Source organism: Heloderma suspectum, chromosome 2, assembly GCF_057233095.1.
Source record: "Heloderma suspectum isolate Gila_16-S chromosome 2, 16-S_ref, whole genome shotgun sequence".
In the NCBI taxonomy this organism is placed as follows: Eukaryota; Metazoa; Chordata; class Lepidosauria; order Squamata; family Helodermatidae; genus Heloderma; species Heloderma suspectum.
Genome location: NC_139459.1, coordinates 373,524,047 through 373,543,756, shown reverse-complemented (window position 1 = coordinate 373,543,756; position 19,710 = coordinate 373,524,047). Strand labels below are relative to the sequence as shown.

At 46.0% G+C, this 19,710-nt stretch overlaps 1 protein-coding gene across 1 annotated transcript in view; it reads right to left on the bottom strand.

The window, feature by feature from the left end:
- Positions 1-2,653: 2,653 nt before the first annotated feature.
- The window catches only part of LOC146356147 (uncharacterized), a 50,391-nt gene continuing 33,334 nt past the window's right edge, over positions 2,654-19,710 (bottom strand). Inside the window, exons 8-12 of the mRNA XM_084830025.1 lie at positions 19,475-19,510; positions 18,433-18,578; positions 15,577-15,930; positions 7,801-7,921; positions 2,654-6,053 (exon numbers count right to left, since the gene is read on the bottom strand). Coding sequence (XP_084686151.1) covers positions 4,831-6,053; positions 7,801-7,921; positions 15,577-15,930; positions 18,433-18,578; positions 19,475-19,510 — 1,880 coding nt within the window. The 3' untranslated portion in view covers positions 2,654-4,830. The remainder of the gene's footprint in view (positions 6,054-7,800; positions 7,922-15,576; positions 15,931-18,432; positions 18,579-19,474; positions 19,511-19,710) is intronic.

Here is a 19,710-nt window from a genome sequence, read left to right as displayed (position 1 = left end):
AGCTGATCAGTGAAAAGAGCACTTCCTCTTGGAGTACTGAGAAAGGAAGCCCTGCAAACAAGCTAATTTTGACCCTTTTTGCCCTCCATAGCAGCTATGGACACCATGTTTTTAATTTTTTTGTATTTTCTATTTCTCCCTCTTCAACACCTGTGGGAGCAGGGTGTAGCCCAAAAGTGATCCCCAACTGCTCGAAGTTGCTCATCTCTGATTTATGGTTTACCCCGGCCTGGCGTCCTATGGTCCATGGGGTCACAAAGAGTCGGACACGACTGAACGACCACCACCACCCAAGTGAATCCTTGGATATATATACATTTTCTGCACTACCTGAAGATCTTCCCACACCCCATGCTTTTATAGTTTCTCCCATGTGAATTTTTTAATGTAAAGTAAAAGAGCTGGGCAAGTGGAAGCTTGACTACATTCTACAACAGTGGTCTCCAAACTTTTTTGATCGTACATTGCTATTAGTGAAAAAAATGTTGAGCACACACCACCAATATATGTATATTTATAAATTATATACATGTACTACTGTACTAATATATTATGTATATTATAAAACATACACAAAAATAAAAATTAAACAGGATGAGATAAAGATGACACTATTTTTAAAATATTTTTATTAACAGTACAAAACCTTTTTGCTCTCACTCAAAAAAATCATTAATAAAATCTGTAAATCCACCTCACTGTGCACACGTTGGTGCTATATGCTGACGATCAAGCAAGCAAGGGCACCACTGTCAATTTGCAAAGAGGGGAAAGGCGTGCTTTGCTGGGCTCCAGGCCAGGAGTCCTGGTGGCCACCCAGTCGCAGAGTCCCCACTCCTTGGCTTGGCCTGGGCAGTTAACCCTTCCCGCTCTTCTTTGGCAGGATGGAAACCGAAAGTGCCCGCTTCCTTCTTGGCTTCATTCTGTGAAAGAAGGGTGGGAAGGGTCAATCTCCCCCCCTCCTGCTTTTCTTCAGCCGCCCTGCCACCCTCTTGCACACAACGGCGGCTCCTAGGAGCAGCGGGAGGAGACCACTGCTCTACATCAGCGGTGAACATGTAGATTACAGGCTGCATGGAGTTCCTGTCACGCCCAGTGCAGCCCGCACAGCCCCCCACAAAAGAAAATCAAAACAGATTTCACCCTTTGGGTGCTCTGCACTGTTCTGCATGCCATTTGTTTTTGGCTCGGCCTTCAGCCTGTGGCATTGTGTTCAGGGAGTGAAAATGGCCCTCAACCTCCCAAAGCTGCCCATCCCTGCTCTGAACATTTACATCATTTTCCCCATGTGAATGTTTTTTTAATTCTATTAAGAGAATATAACGTAAAACTTACAACCAATAGAAACAAGAAAACACACGAAGAGGTTCTCTTACAACTATACTTGGTATCTATGTTATCTAGGGGAGACATGTGAAAATTATCCAAATTGACCTTGCGATATCTTCCTGTGAGAGGGTGGAGGTTGTCTGCCTGTGTCGCTGTCATTTCTTGCATACAGAATAAAGTTACACCAAACGGCCCTAAATGCTTCCACATGCAATTGTCCTCTGGATAACCTTATTTGGATAACTGTCGTCTTGGATAACCTTTCTGCAAATGCCACGTCCCATAATCTTCAGAACCACGAGTCCTTCGGGATACGTGTTGTGTCTTCCCATCTGTTGGCTATTTTAAGTCTGTTAGCAACTAACAAGAAGTGACCAAGTCTTTATAGAGAATGTCTTCATGCATGGCCACAAAAATGATCAGCAAAGCAAGTTTGGGGCTCAAAGTGAGCTTTTGTTTTGTAACTGAGCTTTTGTTTTGTAACTATTCAGTGTGTAAGAATGTCGACCATCAGGATACTACCAGACAGTGGTAAAAGTAGGTCCCTCCCTCCCTGCACCCTCTCCAACATGTGCTGGAATATGTACCTGTGCGGTGGGCAAGTGTAGCAGGGGGTCAAAAACCATGTGCCAATGAGCTTTACACTACTTTCCCGGATTTTGGCCAATATTGAGCTCATAGGTTTTTTCTGACAGATGGAGGAACACTCCATATCTGTCGGGGTCCATCTGAGGTCTCTTCCCCCAAATGGCCTTAACCCTGTAGAGCGCTCAGGAGCAGTGTCAATGAAGGTATTATTTTAGTATTTATAAATGCTTATATACACCTGAAACAATTGTCTTAGGGCACAATCCTATCGAGACAGACGTTCGCCTTCAAACTCGCCTATCCAATGCAGGGCGGATGGAGCACGGAGAAGCCACCCTGCATTTGCAGATAGATGCATTTTCAGGGAGGGAGCGGGCCCGGAGACTGGATAGGAAACTGTCTAAAGTGGCTTCCACAGTCTCCTCCCATCCCCGCCCCTGGAACCACACCCTTTTCACCCTCTCCATGCTCCATTTACGAGCCCAGAGATGGCAGCATAGAAGAACCACGCTGGCATGAATGGGCAGGGAGCAGGGTTTTTGGAAACCGAGGTTGAACAACTTCCATTTCCAGAAACCAAAAAATCCTATGGCTGTCTAGATAGAGCAATCCTATGGGCACTAGACACTCTTAGGGTGCAACCCTATGCATGTTTAGACAGAGAAAAGGCCTACAACTCCCAGCAAAGCTGGCTGGGGAATGCTGGGAGTTGTAGGCCTTTTCTCTGTCTAAACATGCATCGGATTGCACCCTTAGTCTCTTCTGTATATTGTTCTATACTTTACTCAAGCAAGGTAAGCTTCCTAGGGCCCTGCAGTGCAACCTCAGGCTTGTTAAAAAAAGAAAAAAAGAAAAAAGCGTGATCTGATGGATTTAATTGCATGATGATGGTGTCTCTTGGAGTTGGGCCAGAGATAGTTCAGTTTTTTCAATTTGCCTAGGTTTTTAGTATCACGATACCTAGATATTGGAACAAATCAGAGGGAATTAATATATTTGTGATTCATTTCCATTGTTGCTGAGTGTTGGTTTCATTGCCGAAACAAAGAGCTTCTGATTTAGTAGTTCATCCACAGCCACCCCACTCTGCTGTAGGCTTCCAGCTTCTGATGCTGCTTCTGCAGGGGTAGTGAGGAACAGAGCGATGTTCCTTGGCAAAGAGGCTAATTTTCTCTTTCTTATTATTTTTTACTCCCTGGATTTTAGGGTTGCTTTGCAGAACTTCAGCCAATGGCTCCACAGCAATTGTGAAGATGAGGGGAGAAAGGAGACATCCCTCTTTTGTGCCCCTGCTCCACTCGATCCCAGGGAGCTGTAGGAGCTGATTTGGAACCAGAGATCCTCTATAGAGCCTGGAAGCCCCCCACTGTTCCGCCCAACCAACGTTCATCCTCTGGAGTTCTCCTTCTAAGAATCCCCATTCCAATCTGTCAAAATCTTTACATGCACCTAGGGACAAAATTGCTAGAGGCTTGTTGTTCACATTGATATATAATGTTAGTAATCTTAAGGAGATACTGGATATTCAGTTTTTTCACTTTGTCTGGGTTTTGTGGTACAATTATGCTAATGGGCAGTATCCAATAGGGGCTTTGTGCACACAGCCAGCAGCACTGGTCCTGGTCTGTGTGTGGCCTGCCCTGCCAGCCATGGTCCACACGTGGCCCCTATCGCTTGTGGCTGCGATGTAGTGCTTCCGGGGGCAAGCCCCGAAATGAGCGGAAACGCTTGTTTCTGGAAGGGGCAGGCTGTGCCTTCCAGAAACAAGCGCTTCTGCTGCTTTCAGGGCTTGCCCCCGGAAGCGCTACACCGCAGCTGCAAGTGGTAGGGGCCACACGCGCAAGGCCCCTGTTGGCTGCTGCCTTAGGTATTTGGTTTCCAATGTGGCATGAATCCTACTTAGTCAAACTTAACACAGGATGTACTGAAAGAGTTAAGGTGATGTACCTCAATCATGGAGAACATCCAAACTACTTTTAAATCCCCAAACCAGGTAAAGACACTCAGAATATGGACTCTTCCCCCTCCCCCCATTGCTCTTGTTAACCAAGATGCAAAATTACTGATGGATACTCCAGTCACAAGGATTCTCCCATTACATCCTCTGGCTTTGTGTCGTTTTTCCAGCGGGTCATTTTCAGAGAGTAATCCTTCTCTAGCTGCTTTGCTTGATTGTTTAAAAATGTGGCTGGTTAGCTGATGCAAACCCCACGGAGGACTGCTTTTCATGTGTCCCACACTACTGAGTGGGATAGGTCCAATGTTGCATTAAATGGGGGAAAATGGTCGTTTCCTCATCCAATTTGGCAGCATGGGGTTGGTGTTTTACTTCGAAGTAAAAGTGGGATAAGTTGCTAAAGAGGTGTAATAGGTTGGTCTGATTGCATTTGGGAAGTCATTTCCATGTATACTACTTCAGTTTCTCCAGCATCTACCCTCAGGACCCTCTGCACATTTGTATGTGAGACAAGGAAATGGCCTACTTGAAAACGAGTCGCGCCTCATTGAGAAATAGGTGAAATCTCAGGAGCCTGGGTTGACTTGGCGCCAGTACGAGTAGTGATTATTCACAGTAAGTGGTGAAGGTTGTAGTGGTGAACAACGACACCAAGATAGAAGGCCTTGTTAGCGCTATATATGTGCAGTTAGGCAACTTCATTGCCGTGTCCCGAAGTGCCAGGGTGTTTTCTTTCGGCAGGTCTTCACAATGTTGTCCAAATTGCTGTCATTGCTTATAAGAGGCTGTGCTAATTTGGAGCAGCTTCTGCTTGACTGTGATGAGCTTCTTTGGGTCCCATACTTGGGTTGTTGACAGTTCAGAAGTGGCAGATTGGCTTCAGCCACCGAAATCTGATTTTAAATCTCTGTTCCGTGGACCAGTAGTTTCCTGTTGTACGTCTTACGGGTTCGTGCCTACAGATGTTGATTTGCAGTATGTTCACAACCGTTCTGTGCTTTTAACAGTATCACAGGGCGTGGAGCTATGGCCCTAAGCCGCCGTTCCCATCGAATGACATTACCACTGCCCACCATGTGACATTCTTTTTGATGTGAAATAAGGAAATCTCTCCTCCTATAGCTCTTTCCACACTCCAGGCATTTAAATCTGTTCTCCCTTGTGTGACTTCTTTGGTGTGCCAGAAGGCGTGAGTTCTGACTGAAGCTCCTTCCGCACTCCAAGCAATTAAATGGTTTCTCCCGTGTGTGGATTCTTTGGTGTCTCATAAGCTGCCAGCTCTGACGGAAGCTCTTTCCACACTCCGAGCATTTAAATGGTTTCTCCTCTGTGTGATATTTCTGGTGTGCCATAAGTTGTGAACTCTGATTGAAGTTCTTTCCACACTCCAAGCATTCAAATCTGTTCTCCCTTGTGTGAATAATTTGGTGTGCCACAAGGCTTGAGTTCTGACTGAAGCTCTTTCCACATTCCAAGCATTTAAATGGTTTCTCCCCTGTGTGAATTCTTTGGTGTCTCATAAGGCTTGAGGTCTGACTGAAGCTCTTGCCACACTCCAAGCATTTAAATGGTTTCTCCCCTGTGTGAATTCTCTGGTGTGAAATAAGGTATGAGTTCCAACTGAAGCTCTTGCCACACTCCAAGCATTTAAATGGTTTCTCCCTTGTGTGATTTTTTTGGTGTGAAAGAAGTTCTGAGCTCCGATGGAAGCTCTTTCCACACTCCAGGCAGTTAAATGGTTTCTCCCCTGTGTGAATTCTTTGGTGTGACATAAGATTTCCTCTCTGACTGAAGCTTCTTCCACACTCAACGCATTTAAATGGTTTCTCTCCTGTGTGAATTCTTTGATGGCAATTGAGGTATTTCCTTATACTGAAGGTCTTCCCACACTCAAAGCATTTGAAAGATTTCTCCCCTGTGTGAGTTCCCCTATTAAGACTTGATTTACAACTGAAGTCATTCGCACACTGAAGGCAGTTACACCTCTCCTTTCCACTGTGTATTATTCCGTGGACTGGGATTTCACAGGTGCCACCATCCTGGGAAACTGAGGCTTCATCCCTCCTCTTCCCTTTTGCTTCAGTTCTTTTGCTCTGCTCTTCCTCCTGTATACCTCTCATTGTTTCTAAGGATGCCTTGCGTGTTTTTCCTTCATTCTCGCTGTCACACCCATTGCCTCCTGGAAAGGAGAGACAAGAGCCCAAGAGAGAAATGGAGCCTGTCATCAAACAATGTTAGTTAAATGGCATCTTGTTGGAGCGATTCCAATCTATAGCAGAGGGAAAGATAGGACCAGCTCCACTGAGCTCCTCTCCCTGAATTGTCTCCATTAAAGATGGTTGGTATATGAACTTTCTAACTTTAAGAACTGGTACCCAAGATTGTTTCCCCCCCTCTTCTCTCACCATCACTTTTTCTTTTTGTGTTGTGTCTTTCAGATTGTAAGCCACTGTAGAGGAACTGTCTTGTTCATTATTTATCTCATGTAAGCTGTTCTGGGAACCCTTTCAGCTGCAGAGCAAGGTCAAAACCCTTTAAATAAAAAAAAAAAAGTATCTCTGTGTTTGTACTAAACAAATTATGCTGTTTTGGATTAATTGGGAACCAGTGATCCATAGCATTGGGTCCCTCAAGACTGAGCCTCAGTTCTCAGAAAAAGACTTATGGCAGAGCCTTAGGACAGTATTTCTACATTCACTTATTTGTTAAATTTATACCACCACCCCTCCCATGTAAAATGCTCAAGCTGGGTTGTTGTGTGTCTAAACTGAATAACTCCATGCATGCTGCTCTGTTTTCCTTGGAGATGGGGAAGGATAGATTAGTTTATTTTATATTTCTTGGCTGTCTTTCATGGCAGGAGACCTCCCAAGGCAGATCCCACTCTGAGGAAAAAACAAACAAGGAAGAAACAGACCCACAGCTCAGTGGCAGAATCTGTGCCTAAGGGGCCAGGATTGATCCCAGCAATTCCAGTTAAAGGCTCGTTCTAGGAGGGCCTGGAAGTCTCGGCTATGAAACTTTGGAGAGGTGCTGCCAATCAGAGCAAACGTTACTGGATAGATGGACGAATGGCAACTTCAAAAGTTAATATTTAGGTAAATAGACCCAAGTGCTCTGCAGATGTTTTCCCTAAATGAGATTATACAGGGAAATGAATGACAACCTTTCCCACTGTTTATCAGACTGGTACCCTAGATTTTGATGATCAAGGCCCAACTCAGCTTACAAAACCATTTACAATACAATTCTAATTTACACCAACACCGCCAACCTTTCCCAAATCTACTGGATCCACTCTTCAGGCCAACCTTATTGTAATCTATAAAGGGGAACCCACACCTTTACCTTATCAGTCCCAAACCCCTCTTCACCATAGTCTACTTCCCATCCGGGACCCAGCACTTGGAAGGGAAGCCCCAACTGGGAAGGAACACTAACTGTCTACACAGAAGCAAATCCCACTGAGTTAAATGGAGGCACCAATCCCCATCTTCAGAGTCAGTTGCCTGGGAATACCAACTACTCAGAAGCAACAGTGGGAGGGAGCTAATAGCTTCATGTCCTACATGTGGGCTTCCTGGAGGCATCTGGCTGGCCCTTTTGTGAAGGCTGGACTAGATGGACCATCGGCCAGTCCAACAGGGCACTTCTTATGGTGCCCCTGGGATTGCAGCCTTGGGGCATCCTTCCAGAAGTGAGCAAAGAGGCAGCCCCTGACATCCAAGCTTGACACCTCAAAGACACTGTGTCTTTGAGAAAGGTCCACCTATGAAGCGTGTCCTCAGAAGAGACCTAAGAAGCCACCCAGACAGGAAGAGGAGGACACCGGCAGCTGAAACATAGCAATTGCCCACAAAGAGGCTGCAATGATTTTTAGCGCTTGTAAACTCATTTTATCAACTGGAAAACATGGGACGCCTTACTCAGAGAGGCCATGATGCCACAAATCTCCTCCATGACTTCTCTGTGCAGGGCTCTTTGGTCCAGATCCAGCAGAGCCCATTCCTCTGTTGTGAAATACACAGCCACCTCCCTGAAGGTCACCTGAAAGAAGAAACAGTTGTGAGCAGAAAATTTTAACCTCAATCAGAAGGGAAAACTATGTAGCTTGCACCTGCCCCATTTATTTATTTTATTTATTTACTTTGCTTTTAAATCTCCCAATAACCAAATTTCTCTGGGTGGTGTACACTACACTACAAACCCAGCACAAACCTTAAAACAAAAAATCAAAACAGTGCGGAATACAACCAAGATAAAACCAACAGCAAAGAATAAAGCCATTACAACATAATAAACCTAAATTAAATCAGCAACAGAACAGAGTACTAAAAGCACCAAAACCAGTTCTGAAAATGCCTAGGAGAATAAGAAGGTCTTCACCTGGTGTCACAAAAACCGCAGCATAGGGGCCAGGCAATCCTCTCTGGGGAAAGAATTCCACAGACAGGTTGCCACCACTGAAAAGGCCCTCTCTTATAGGCACCTGCCTTGCCTCATTTGTTGGGGTGACCTGGAAGTGGGCCTCAGACAATGACCTTAATGTTGGGGTAGGTAAATGTGGCAGGATATATTCCTTATATATTCTTGCTATAATAATAGAAACCCAGCTAAAATGTATACCACAGTTTAGGAAAGGTAGCACCAAGTCCAAGAAGTCGCCGGCATGGTTAACGACCAGAGTTAAGGGAGCTATTAGAGAATAGATAGCTTCCTTCAGAAAACGGAAGTCTTGTCCAAGTGAGGAAAACAAAAGGCAGCACAAGCTTGCCCAAAGGCGATGCAAGCAGGCAATAAGAGATGCAAAAAAGCAGTTTGAATCTGCAAATGGTTTGCTTCTTTTTTTTTTCTTAAATTTCTTTTTATCATCATCATCATGGGATTATTATTATTACTGTTCTTTGCTGATTAAACCTTTAATGTTTATTAATTGAATGGTAATATATGGCCAATGGAAATGGATTGTTTGCTCCTGTTCGTTTGCTATAAGACCGAGGTTATGACACTGAAAGATAAGGTTCACCGTTTGTGGTGCAGCAGATTGAAGATTTAATAATACCTGCAATGTTTGGAAGAGTGCTGTATAGGTATAATCTGCGATTGGATTTATATTTGGATATTTGGTTTGCTTTTATTGAAGTTGAGATATAATTCTTTTTTCTTTTTTCCTTCTTTTGCTATCCTCCCTTTTTCTTCCTCAGAATACTGTAATGTTGGAAACTGAAGATTTTGATTATGTTGTTGGTATTGTTTATTTCATTTATAAAAATAAAATAAAAATAGATAAAAAAAGAGAGTGTCAATAAACATGTAGACAGGAGTGATCTGGTAGACATGTTTACTTGGACTTCCAAAAGGCTTTTGACAAAGCCCCTCACCAAAGACTCCTAAGGAAACTTGGCAGTCATGGAATACGGGGACAGGTCCTCTTATGAATCAGTAAATGGTTAAATAACAGAAAGCAGAGAGTAAGAATGAATGCTAAATTCTCCCAGTGGAGGGAATAGTGGCATCCTACAGGGATCTGTATTAGGACCAATGCTTTTCAACCTGTTCATAAATGATCTAGAATTAGCAGTGAAGTGGCCAAGTTTGCCGATGACACCAAATAATTTAGGGTGGTTAAAACAAAAAGGGATTGTGAAGAGCTCCAAAAGGATCTCTCCAGACTGGGAGAATGGGCATCTAAATGGCAAATGTGGTTCAGTATAAGCAAGTATAAAGTGATGCATGTTGGGGCAAAAAATCCCAACTTCAAGTATAGCCTGATGGGATCTGAGCTAGCGGTGAACGACCAGGAAAGAGATCTTGGGGTTGTGGTGGACAGCTCAATGAATATGTCAACCCAGTGTGGGGCTGCCGTAAAAAAAGGCAAACTACATGTTAGGCATAATTAGAAAAGGGATTGAGAATAAAATTGTGAAGATCATACTGCCTTTATACAAATCTATGTGCGACCACACTTGGAATACTGTATACAGTTCTGGTCACCACACCTAAAAAAAGATATTGTAGAGTTGGAAAAAGTTCAGAAAAGGGCAACTAAAATGATCAAGGGGTTGGAGCATCTCCCCTATGAAAGGTTACAACAGCTGGGATTGGTTAGCTTGGAAAAAAGGAGGGTAAAGGGAGACATGATGGAGGTCTACAAAATTATGGATGATGTGAAGAATGTGGATAGGTAGACATTTTCTTCCTCTCTCAAAAAGCTAGAACCTGGGGAAGGACTTCTTCACACAGCGCAGAGTTAAACTATGGAACTCGCTACCACAGGGTGTAATGATGGCCACCAATTTGGATGGCTTTAAAAGCGGGTTGGACAAATTCCTGGAGGAAAAGGCTATCAATGGCTACTAGTCCTGATGGCTATGTGCTACTTCCAGTATCCGAGGCAGTGAGCCTATATACACCAGTTGCTGGGGAACATGGTTGGGAGGGTGCTGTTGTGCTCATGCCCTGCTTGTGGGTTCCCAGTCAACAGCTGGATGGCCACTGTGTGAAAAGTATGCTGGGCTAAGTGGACGCTTGGTCCGATCCACCATGGCTTTTTATGTTCTAATGTTCTAGGAGTCTGTTTCCCGCCTCGCAGCTGAGCAGAGCAGAGGAAGCTGCTCCACCTGGTCTAGGGACTACAGAAGCAAGCAAGCTCCCAGAGAGCAAGCGATCAGACTGAGCAAACAGGGGGAGCAAACAGGAGTTTGCCAGGGGAGCTGCAGTGGCAGAAGAGACAAAGGAGACAAAGGCAAAGAGTGAGTAGAGGACCAGGCACAGGCTACTCTAGAACAACCAGGAAGCTAGAAACAAAAAGGGAATAGAGACTATGGAAGGACAAGACTCTCCAGTGGTGGTGACCTGCAATGTGTGTGCCATGTTTGTTTTCTTGCCTGAGAACAACATGGCCTACATGTGCAACAAGGGCAAGTTGATCACGCTGCTGGAAGAAAAAGTAAGAGGACTGGAGCGACAAGTGTCGACTCTCCAGGGAATAAGAGAACACGAAGAGTTCTTGGACAGAACGGTGGAACTACAGTAGCAAAGCGAAGAACAGAAGCTTCAGCAAGCTGAGCAACAGAAAGCTGAGGCAGAAGAGGAAACTGCTGAGGGGAGGAAAAATGCAGTAGAGGATACTCCTTGGAAAAGGGTGACAGTTAGGAGAAGAAGAACTAGAAGACACTGGACACAAGTGGAGGCAGTGGAACTAGGGAACTGTTTTCAGGTACTTGAGGATGAGACTGGAGGACAGCCTGCAGAGGAAGAATTACCTGTTGACCTGGTTGCTGAATGGGGTACGGCTACCCTTGAAAGACCAGGTCCGCAGCCTGGGGGTCATTTTGGACTCCCAGCTGTCCATGGAGGCTCAGGTGTCAGCTGTGAGCCGGACAGCGCTGTATCAACTCCATCTGATACGGCGGCTGCGCCCCTTCCTTCCCGACCATCTGCTCCCATCGGTAGTACATGCCCTGGTCTCCTCTCGTTTAGACTACTGTAATGCGCTCTACGTGGGGTTACCCTTGAAGACGGTTCGGAAGCTGCAGCTGGTACAGAACGCGGCGGCTCGCCTGATTAAAGGCAGCTGCCAGCGAGATCACATCACTCCAGTGCTGAAGGAGTTGCACTGGTTAGCAGTTGTTTTCCGGGCCAAATTCAAGGTGTTGGTTTTGACCTTTAAAACCCTATATGGTTCTGGCCCAGCCTATCTTAAGGAGCGCCTCCAGCAACACCAGACAGGCCGCTTAACAAGATCAGCCTCGGATGGCCTTCTCTCTGTCCCATCAGCCAGGACAGCTAGACTGGTGGGGACGAGGGAGAGGGCCTTCTCTGTGGTGGCCCCCACTCTGTGGAACTCCCTCCCTAGGGAACTCCGCCATGCCCCCTCTTTAATGAGCTTCCGTCGTGCATTAAAAACGTGGTTGTTCAGGCAGGCATTTGGGGTGGGTTAGGGTATTTAAAAAAAAAAAAAGATTATGGTAAAATTTTATTGTTTTAAATTGTTTTATGGTGGGTTGTACATCGCCCAGAGTGGCTGGGTGACCAGTCAGATGGGCGATTAATAAATTTAATAAAATAAAAAAATAAAAAAATAAATTACAGGGGAACCTGCATGAGAGCGAGCAAGAGGATATAGGTCAGTCAAGCAGAGGCGATGAAACCAAGGCCTACAACAACGAGAAGAGTAGTAGTAGTGGGAGACTCCTTGCTGCATGGGATGGAAACCCAAGTATGTCGCGAAGACCCGTGGACTCGCCAGGTATGCTGTCTCCCAGGAGGACAGATTAGCGACATGACTGAAGGATTGCCTGCACTCATAAAGCCCACTGACAGGTATCCCTTTCTTCTCATCCATGTGGGAACAAATGATACCACCAAGCAGAGCTACGAAGACATCATGTCAGACTTTGAAGCTTTGGAAAGGAAACTCAAGAACTATGGGGCCCAGATAGTTTTCTCATCCATCCTTCCAGTAGTTAGGACAGAAAGGGAAAGGAAAATACTCCAGGTGAATGACTGGCTACGAAGGTGGTTCCGATGTGAGATATTTGGATTCTGGGACCACGGGCTATACTTCCTGGAAGATGGACTATTGGCAAGGGATGGGTTGCACCTCACAAAGGCTGGGAAGAATTTGTTTGGCCCCAGCATGAAGAACTTCATCAGGAAGGCCTTAAACTGAATCCTATGGGGAAGGGAGACATAAAGTTGGGGGTAAAAATGGAGGAAGGCTCATGCACCGCAACGGAGAGAACAGCTCTAATAGCATCAGGCATAGTCTTCACAAATATGTAGGAAGAAAGCCAGACCATGAAGCACATGATCTTCGATGTCTATATAATAATGCCCAGAGTATGGGAAACCAACAGAACGAACTTGAACTCTTAATACAGGAGGGAAATTATGACTTGATAGGTATAACTGAGACTTGGTGAGATGACTCTCATGACGGGAATACAGCAATTGAAAGATATAACTTGTTCAAAAAGAACAGGAGGAACAGAAAGGGAGGTGGGGTTGCACTGTATGTGAAAAATACGTATCTCTGCACAGAAATACAGGAGGATGAACTTGGTAGCCCCATCGAGAGCATCTGGGTTAAAATAAATGCAGCAAAGAATAAAAGGAACATGGTAGTCAGAGTCTACTACCAGCCACCCAATCAAGGAGAAGACGTGGATGAAACTTTTGAAAAGCAAATTACCAAGGTTTCAAGGAAGCATGATGTAGTAGTAATGGGGGACTTCAATTTCCCCAATATTTGTTGTGAGACAAATTCTGCAAAACATGGCCCCTCCAAGAAATTCCTGACTTGTGCGGTGGATAACTTCCTCCTACAGAAAGTAGAGGCAGAAACTACAGGATCGGCTATCCTTGACTTGATCCTAACCAACAGAGATGACTTAGTGGGTAAAGTAGCAGTTATAGGAACTCTGGGGGAAAGCGACCATGTTATACTTGAGTTCATGGTTCTAAGGGAAGCAAAAGCTGAGTGTAGCCAAACATGTACACCGGATTTTAGGAAAGCCAATTTTAATAAACTCAGAACAATGATCAGTAAGGTCCCATGGGAAGTGACTCTAATGAGAAAAGGAGTCCAAGGTGGGTGGGAGTTTTTAAAAAAGGAAATTCTCACGGCACAATTACAAACAATTCCAACAAGAAAAAAAAGTGGAAGACAACAGAAGCAGCCAATGTGGCTTCAAAAAAAGCTTAGGGATGACCTGAAAACAAAAAAGTACACATATAGGAAGTGGAAACAAGGCCAAGCAACAAAGGAAGAGTACAGGCAGGTAGCACAGAATTGCAGGGATGGAGTCAGGAAGGCTAAAGCTGAGAACGAGCTGAGGTTAGCGAGGGATGCTAAAAACAACAAAAAAGCTTTCTTCAGCTACATGCAAAGTAAGAGACAGAGGAAACAAATGGTGGTTTAGCTATTAAATAAGGATGGCAAAATGATAACAGATGACAAGGAAAAGGCAGAAGTGCTCAATTCCTACTTTGGCTCAGTCTTCTCCCAAAAGAGGGTCTTTGACTCCCCTGGCAAAGGCAAAGGCATTTTTGGATCAGGTCACCTCCCTTGTGTACTGTGGGAATGCTGTGGACATCATATACCTCGACTTCAGCAAAGCTTTCGACAAAGTGCCCCATGATATCCTGTTGAGCAAAATAGCTCAAAGTGGGCTAGATGAAACAATGATCAGGTGGATCCACAGTTGGCTACAGAATCAGACTCAAAGAGTGCTTATCAATGGGAACTTCTCAAACTGGGGAGACGTAACAAGTGGGGTACCGCAGGGCTCAGTCCTGGGCCCAGTGCTCTTCAACATTTTTATTAATGATTTCGATGAGGAGGTGCAGGGAATGCTGATCAAATTTGCAGATGACACAAAATTGGGCAGGATAGCTAAACTTTGGAAGACAGAATCATAGAATAGTAGCGTTGGAAGGGGCCTACAAGGCCATCGAGTCCAACCCCCTGCTCAATACAGGAACAAAATTCAAAGTGATCTTGACAGACTGGAGCGCTGGGCAGAAAACAACAGAATGACATTTAATAGGAATAAATGCCAAGTTCTGCACCTAGGAAAAAGAACCCAAATGCACAGTTACAAGATGGGGGAGACGTGGCTCAACAACACTACAAGCGAGAAGAATCTTGGAATTGTTGTTGATCACAAGCTGAATATGAGCCAACAATGTGATGTGGCTGCAAAAAAGGCCAGTGCTATTTTGGGCTGCATTCATAGAAGAATAACTTCCAAATCCCGGGAAGTACTAGTCCTCTCTACTCAGCACTGCTTAGGCTTCATCTGGAGTACTGTGTCCAGTTCTGGGCACTGCACTTTAAGAAGGATGCAGACAAGCTGAAGAGGGTTCAGAGGAGGGCAACAAAGATGATCAGGGGACTGGAAACAAAGCCCTATGAAGAGAGACTGAAAGAACTGGGCATGTTTAGCCTTGAGAAGAGAAGACTGAGGGGAGATATGATAGTGCTGTTCAAGTACTTGAAAGGTACTTGTCACAGAGAGGAAGGCCAGGATCTCTCCTCGATCATCCCAGAGTGTAGGACACGGAATAATGGGCTCAAATTACAGGAAGCCAGATTCCGGCTGAACATCAGGAAAAACGTCCTGACTGTTAGAGCAACATGACAATGGAACCAGTGACCTAGGGAGGTGGTGGGCTCTCCCACACTGGAGGCGTTCAAGACGAGGCTGGACAGCCATCTGTCAGGGATGCTCTGAGTTGGATTCCTGCACTGAGCAGGGGGTTGGACTCGATGGTCTTGTAGGCCCCTTCCAACCCTACTATTCTATGATTCTATGGTTACCTGGGCCCAAATGGTTTATTACTGTTGTTGTATTTATATCCCGCCTTTTTCCCAATACTGAGACTCAAGGCGGCTTAACAACATTTAGGGCTTTAAAGCTTACAAAAAAAGGACTTTGAACTGGGCCCAGATACGGACTGGCAGCCAGTGCAGACGGAGAAGTAGTGGAAGTATACAATCACATTGGCCTTACAGGATTTAAATCTTTATGCAGGGCATTCACAGCCCCCTTAGTGGACAACACTGACAGAAGCAAAGGGAACGAGACAGATTCCTTCAGCCCCAGGTAGATGTGCAGGAATAAGAGGCAACTGCGCTGCCCCTCCTCGGTGAGTGGATAAGGGAACAGTGGATTAAAACGTAACACCCCACTGACCATTTGCCCTACCGGATCCAGCGTCCCAGAAGCTGTTCTGAGTGCATCACAATGAAGAGAGGAGCTGGCACATATTTCCTCATAGCTGAACTGCCTGAAGCTCTGGCAGTGTACTTCTGGGCAGGGCTTGTCTTCACCCGGGACCCTCTGCACAGTTGTTTCCCAGATCTCTCCACTGCTCCCATCCTGAATGGTCTCAGAGGATTGTCCTAATTCAGGGCCAGCTAAGTCCTGTTCTTCCATCTTCACTTTGTGCCCCAAGGCAGCCTCCAACATGGCTGAAGGATCGCTTTCCTCTTTTGCCAGGTTCTGCCTTAAGGCAAAGACTGCCCAAATCGGCGGGGAGACCAGGCCCTGCAAAGCCAAGAGGATGTTCTGTGAATGAGCTATTACGAACGCTCTTGAGGTGGAACCATATTTTACCATCAGATTCCAGCTCGAGATTGGCACCGTTCTCTTAATAAAAGGCAAATACCATGACTCAAAGAGAAACCAGAGAGAAGCCTGGGGCAGGAGAAGGCTGCCTGGGGAATGCTGGGAGTTGTAGGACTTTGTCTAAACATACATAGGATTGTGCCCTAAATCAACAAATTAGCTTCAGAAGACATCTCCACATGGAGTGAAGGCTGCAGGAGCTCTTTCTTGTTTTACCCAGTCCCCCCTCACCCCTTTCCTCCCCATCACTGTTTGAGCTTAGAGCCTGGCCTCCTTTCCACTTGGGGTCTTCCCCTCCTTGGTTCCACTAGGGTTCAACTTTGGGGCCAAAGTCCATGACCCCACAGCTTCCCCCCCCCCCCATGACCACCTTGAGAGCAGCAGGCGATGGAGGCAGCAGCAAACAGGTCCAGCTTCATACCTGGGCTAGTATGAGAATGCCAGAGAGCCCACCCAGGCTGGTCACTGCCGCATCCCTTCTTTCTTATTGTTAACAAAAACAACTACAACAACCCCAAAATCTTTTGATAGTCAGGCAGAGGCTGGAGTGGCAAGTACCTGGTTACAAGTGCTCATGCCATTATTATTTTTTTTACTATAAAATATATATTTTGCTTTATTTATTTACAACATTTTGTCCCACTCCACAGCTAAACAGATTCTTTTTCTAGGACAATATGGTGGCAGGGTTGAGGAGAAGATACGTGTTAGTTGTGGGATTCACCACTTAAGTAATGCACAGGGCTGTCTAAAGCTGCCCCCCAAGACCTGGGTCTGAAGGGAGCTAGCTGCCCCACCATCCCCACCCACACCTCACTTTCCTGCCTTGCATTTTACAAATGAAAAGACCACCCAGCTGCTAGATATACAACTGATGGCAGTTCTGGCCCTTAGAGCTTGGCCTCTTTCCACTTGGGGGTCTCCCCACCCACGCCTCGCTTTCCTGCCTTGCATCTTCCACTCAGCCTCCCAATGCAGCTCTCTGGGGCTTCTGCACCCAAATGCACAGGGGGTGAGAGGGGGGGACTCACCAGATCCCCCAGGGTGGGGGGGAGGGGCAGTTCCCCCCCAGAAGGCGGTCCAGAGCCTTATTCCGGCTGGCTCTGGGGTGAAGCAAGAACCAGCTCCGGCCCCCTTGCAACTGCCCTTTGCCTCCCCGAGCTGCTCTCCAAAGAACTAGTACCAGGCAGGATGGGGCGGTGCTTCTGCTTTGGAGGACCCCCGCCCCCAAATTTCCTTCCTCTCTAGGAATCCACGTCCTCTTCCTTTAACCCTTAGAAGCCCGAGCAGCGAAAATTTCTCTGCCTGGGAATCCAAGCTTGCAAACCTGTTCCAATTCTGTGGGGTGAAGCCCCCATTGAACACAAGGGGACCTATCGGTGGTGCAGCTAGGGAACCTCATGGTCTTTGGGGACCCCTTCTTAAGACAGTAATGTGTATTAGTGGATCCTTTTCATATTTACTCAGAAGTAAATCTCCCACTGGGTTCAACAGAGCTTATTCTGAAGTGTGTGCATCTGAGTCCAGCCAAAAAAGCAGGGGGCTTGGCAGACTATTTATTTATTGCATTTATCTCCCACCTTTTTTCCTCTTGCAATGAATCCAAGGTGGCTTACGTTCTCCTCCTCCTTTTCCTCCTCTCCATTTTATTCTCACAACAGCAACCCTGCGAGGTAGGCTGGGCTGAGAGTCTGTGACGGGCCCAAAGTCACCCAGTGAGCATCCATGGCCGAGGGGGGACTAGAACCTGGATCTCCTGGCTCCCAGTCCAATGCTCTAGCCACTACACAACACAGGCTGTGGTGAACACTGCTGTGGCTGTTGCTGTTGTTCAGTCGTTAAGTCGTGTCCGACTCTTCGTGACCCCATGGACCATGGCACGCCAGGCCTTCCTGTCCTCCGCTCTCTCCTGGAGTGTGCTCAAGTTCATATTCATTGCATCAGTGATGCTATCTAGCCATCTCATCCCCTCCCGTCCCCTTCTCCTTTTGCCTTCAATCTTTCCCAGCATCAATCTTTTCCAGGGAGTTTTTTCTTCACATTAGGTGGCCAAAATATTTGAGCTTCAGCATCTGTCCTTCCAATGGTGGTTTGCCATGGCCTTCCCCAGTCGTGACTACCTTTCCCCCAGCAAGCTGGGTCCTCATTTTACCAACCTTGGAAGGCTGGAAGGCTGAGCCGGCCAGCTTCCGCTGGGATCGAACTCAGGTCGTGGGGAGAGTTTCGGTTGCAATACTACCACCTACCACTCTGCGCCACACGAAACAGGTAAGCTATCCTGCTGTCCTCAGGTGTGGTGAATACTGTCTCGTCACCAAGGCGTGAAGAGTCAACTACCAGTCTGGTAGGCTTTGGTACATGGAATAGGAAGAGGGCTCCATCTTGTCCTTTGCCTCCGACAGCAAAACATCTTGGGCCAACCCTGTCCAGGTCCAATAGTTTTTCATGCAGGGCTTTGTTGCCATCCTGCAAGGCCTTTATAGCTCTGGGGTTGTTATCACCTATTTCTTCTTCATGGGGCAGCCTTGCTTCAACTTCTCCCAGAGGCTTCTCTTGTCTAGCAAGGTCTGTGGAAAGCCCGCTGATGTTTTCTTTGGTTTTTGATCTGCTGCTATTATTTTTAAAAACAGAACCACATCCTCCTCTGTCCTTTCTGAGGTGGCTGGGTGGAAATCACACAGCTGTTTCCTAGGTCCCCAGTGCAGAGGAACCCTTAGGCCAGGGATGGCGAGAAAGCAGAACAGGATCTCCTGGTAGGTTTCTGACTCCCAATTGTCTAATAGCAGCAACTACAGTTATGTTCTTAAAAAAGAAGGCTTGGCGGGGGGAGGGGTGATCTGGAATTTTGTTTGTTTGAAAGGATTTGTAAGCTCACTTTTGGTACTGACCAGAAATTCCTGGACTGAGTATATGCTCAGAGGTAGCCTTGTTCCTTAATTCTTGGTGTATGTTCATCTCCCTGTGCCACTATTTTGCATCTGGCTCCAGTTGGTGGAACCTCAGGGATCTAGTTTAAAAAAACAGACTAGATACTGCAAGCCTGAACTCTGTCCACCTCTGCTTTAGGCTTGGGGTGGGGGTGGGGGTGCATGCGCACAGGATCATGGCCCATTAGCACAGCTGATGAGGGCTTAAGTTGTAAATGTCACCTCTCCGCCTTAAAAGAAGCTTTTTGGAACTTAGGAACTGTGAAACACTGCTTGAAAGGTGGGTAGGATTAGGGCCCCATGTGTCTGAGTCTCGTCGTGATCTTAGCTGTTAAGTCCCCACTCCTTCCATGTCTACGGTTTCTCCAGTGTGTGGGTTCTTTGATCCTTAGTGAGGTTTGTCATCTGAATGAAGGACTTTTCACTTTCCAGGCCTTTGTACGGATTTTCCCCATGTGTGTATTCTTTGATGGGAAGTGAGATTTCTGCTCACATGGAAAATCTTTCTACACATCATGGCTTTATATGTCACCTACCCGCAGTGTGAATTCTTTGATGAAAACTAAGTGATGGAAGCTATTTCCACATTCTACGTAATTATATTGCTTACCCCTTTTGTCACTTATTTCATGTGTAGTGTGGTTTATCTTCTGAGTAAAACTTTTTCAAGGTTCCAGGCATTTATATAGTTTCCCTCCTGTGTGGATTTTTTCATGGGAACAGTGGCTTGTGCTCATACTAAAATGAACAAACTGCAGGCATTCATTTGATT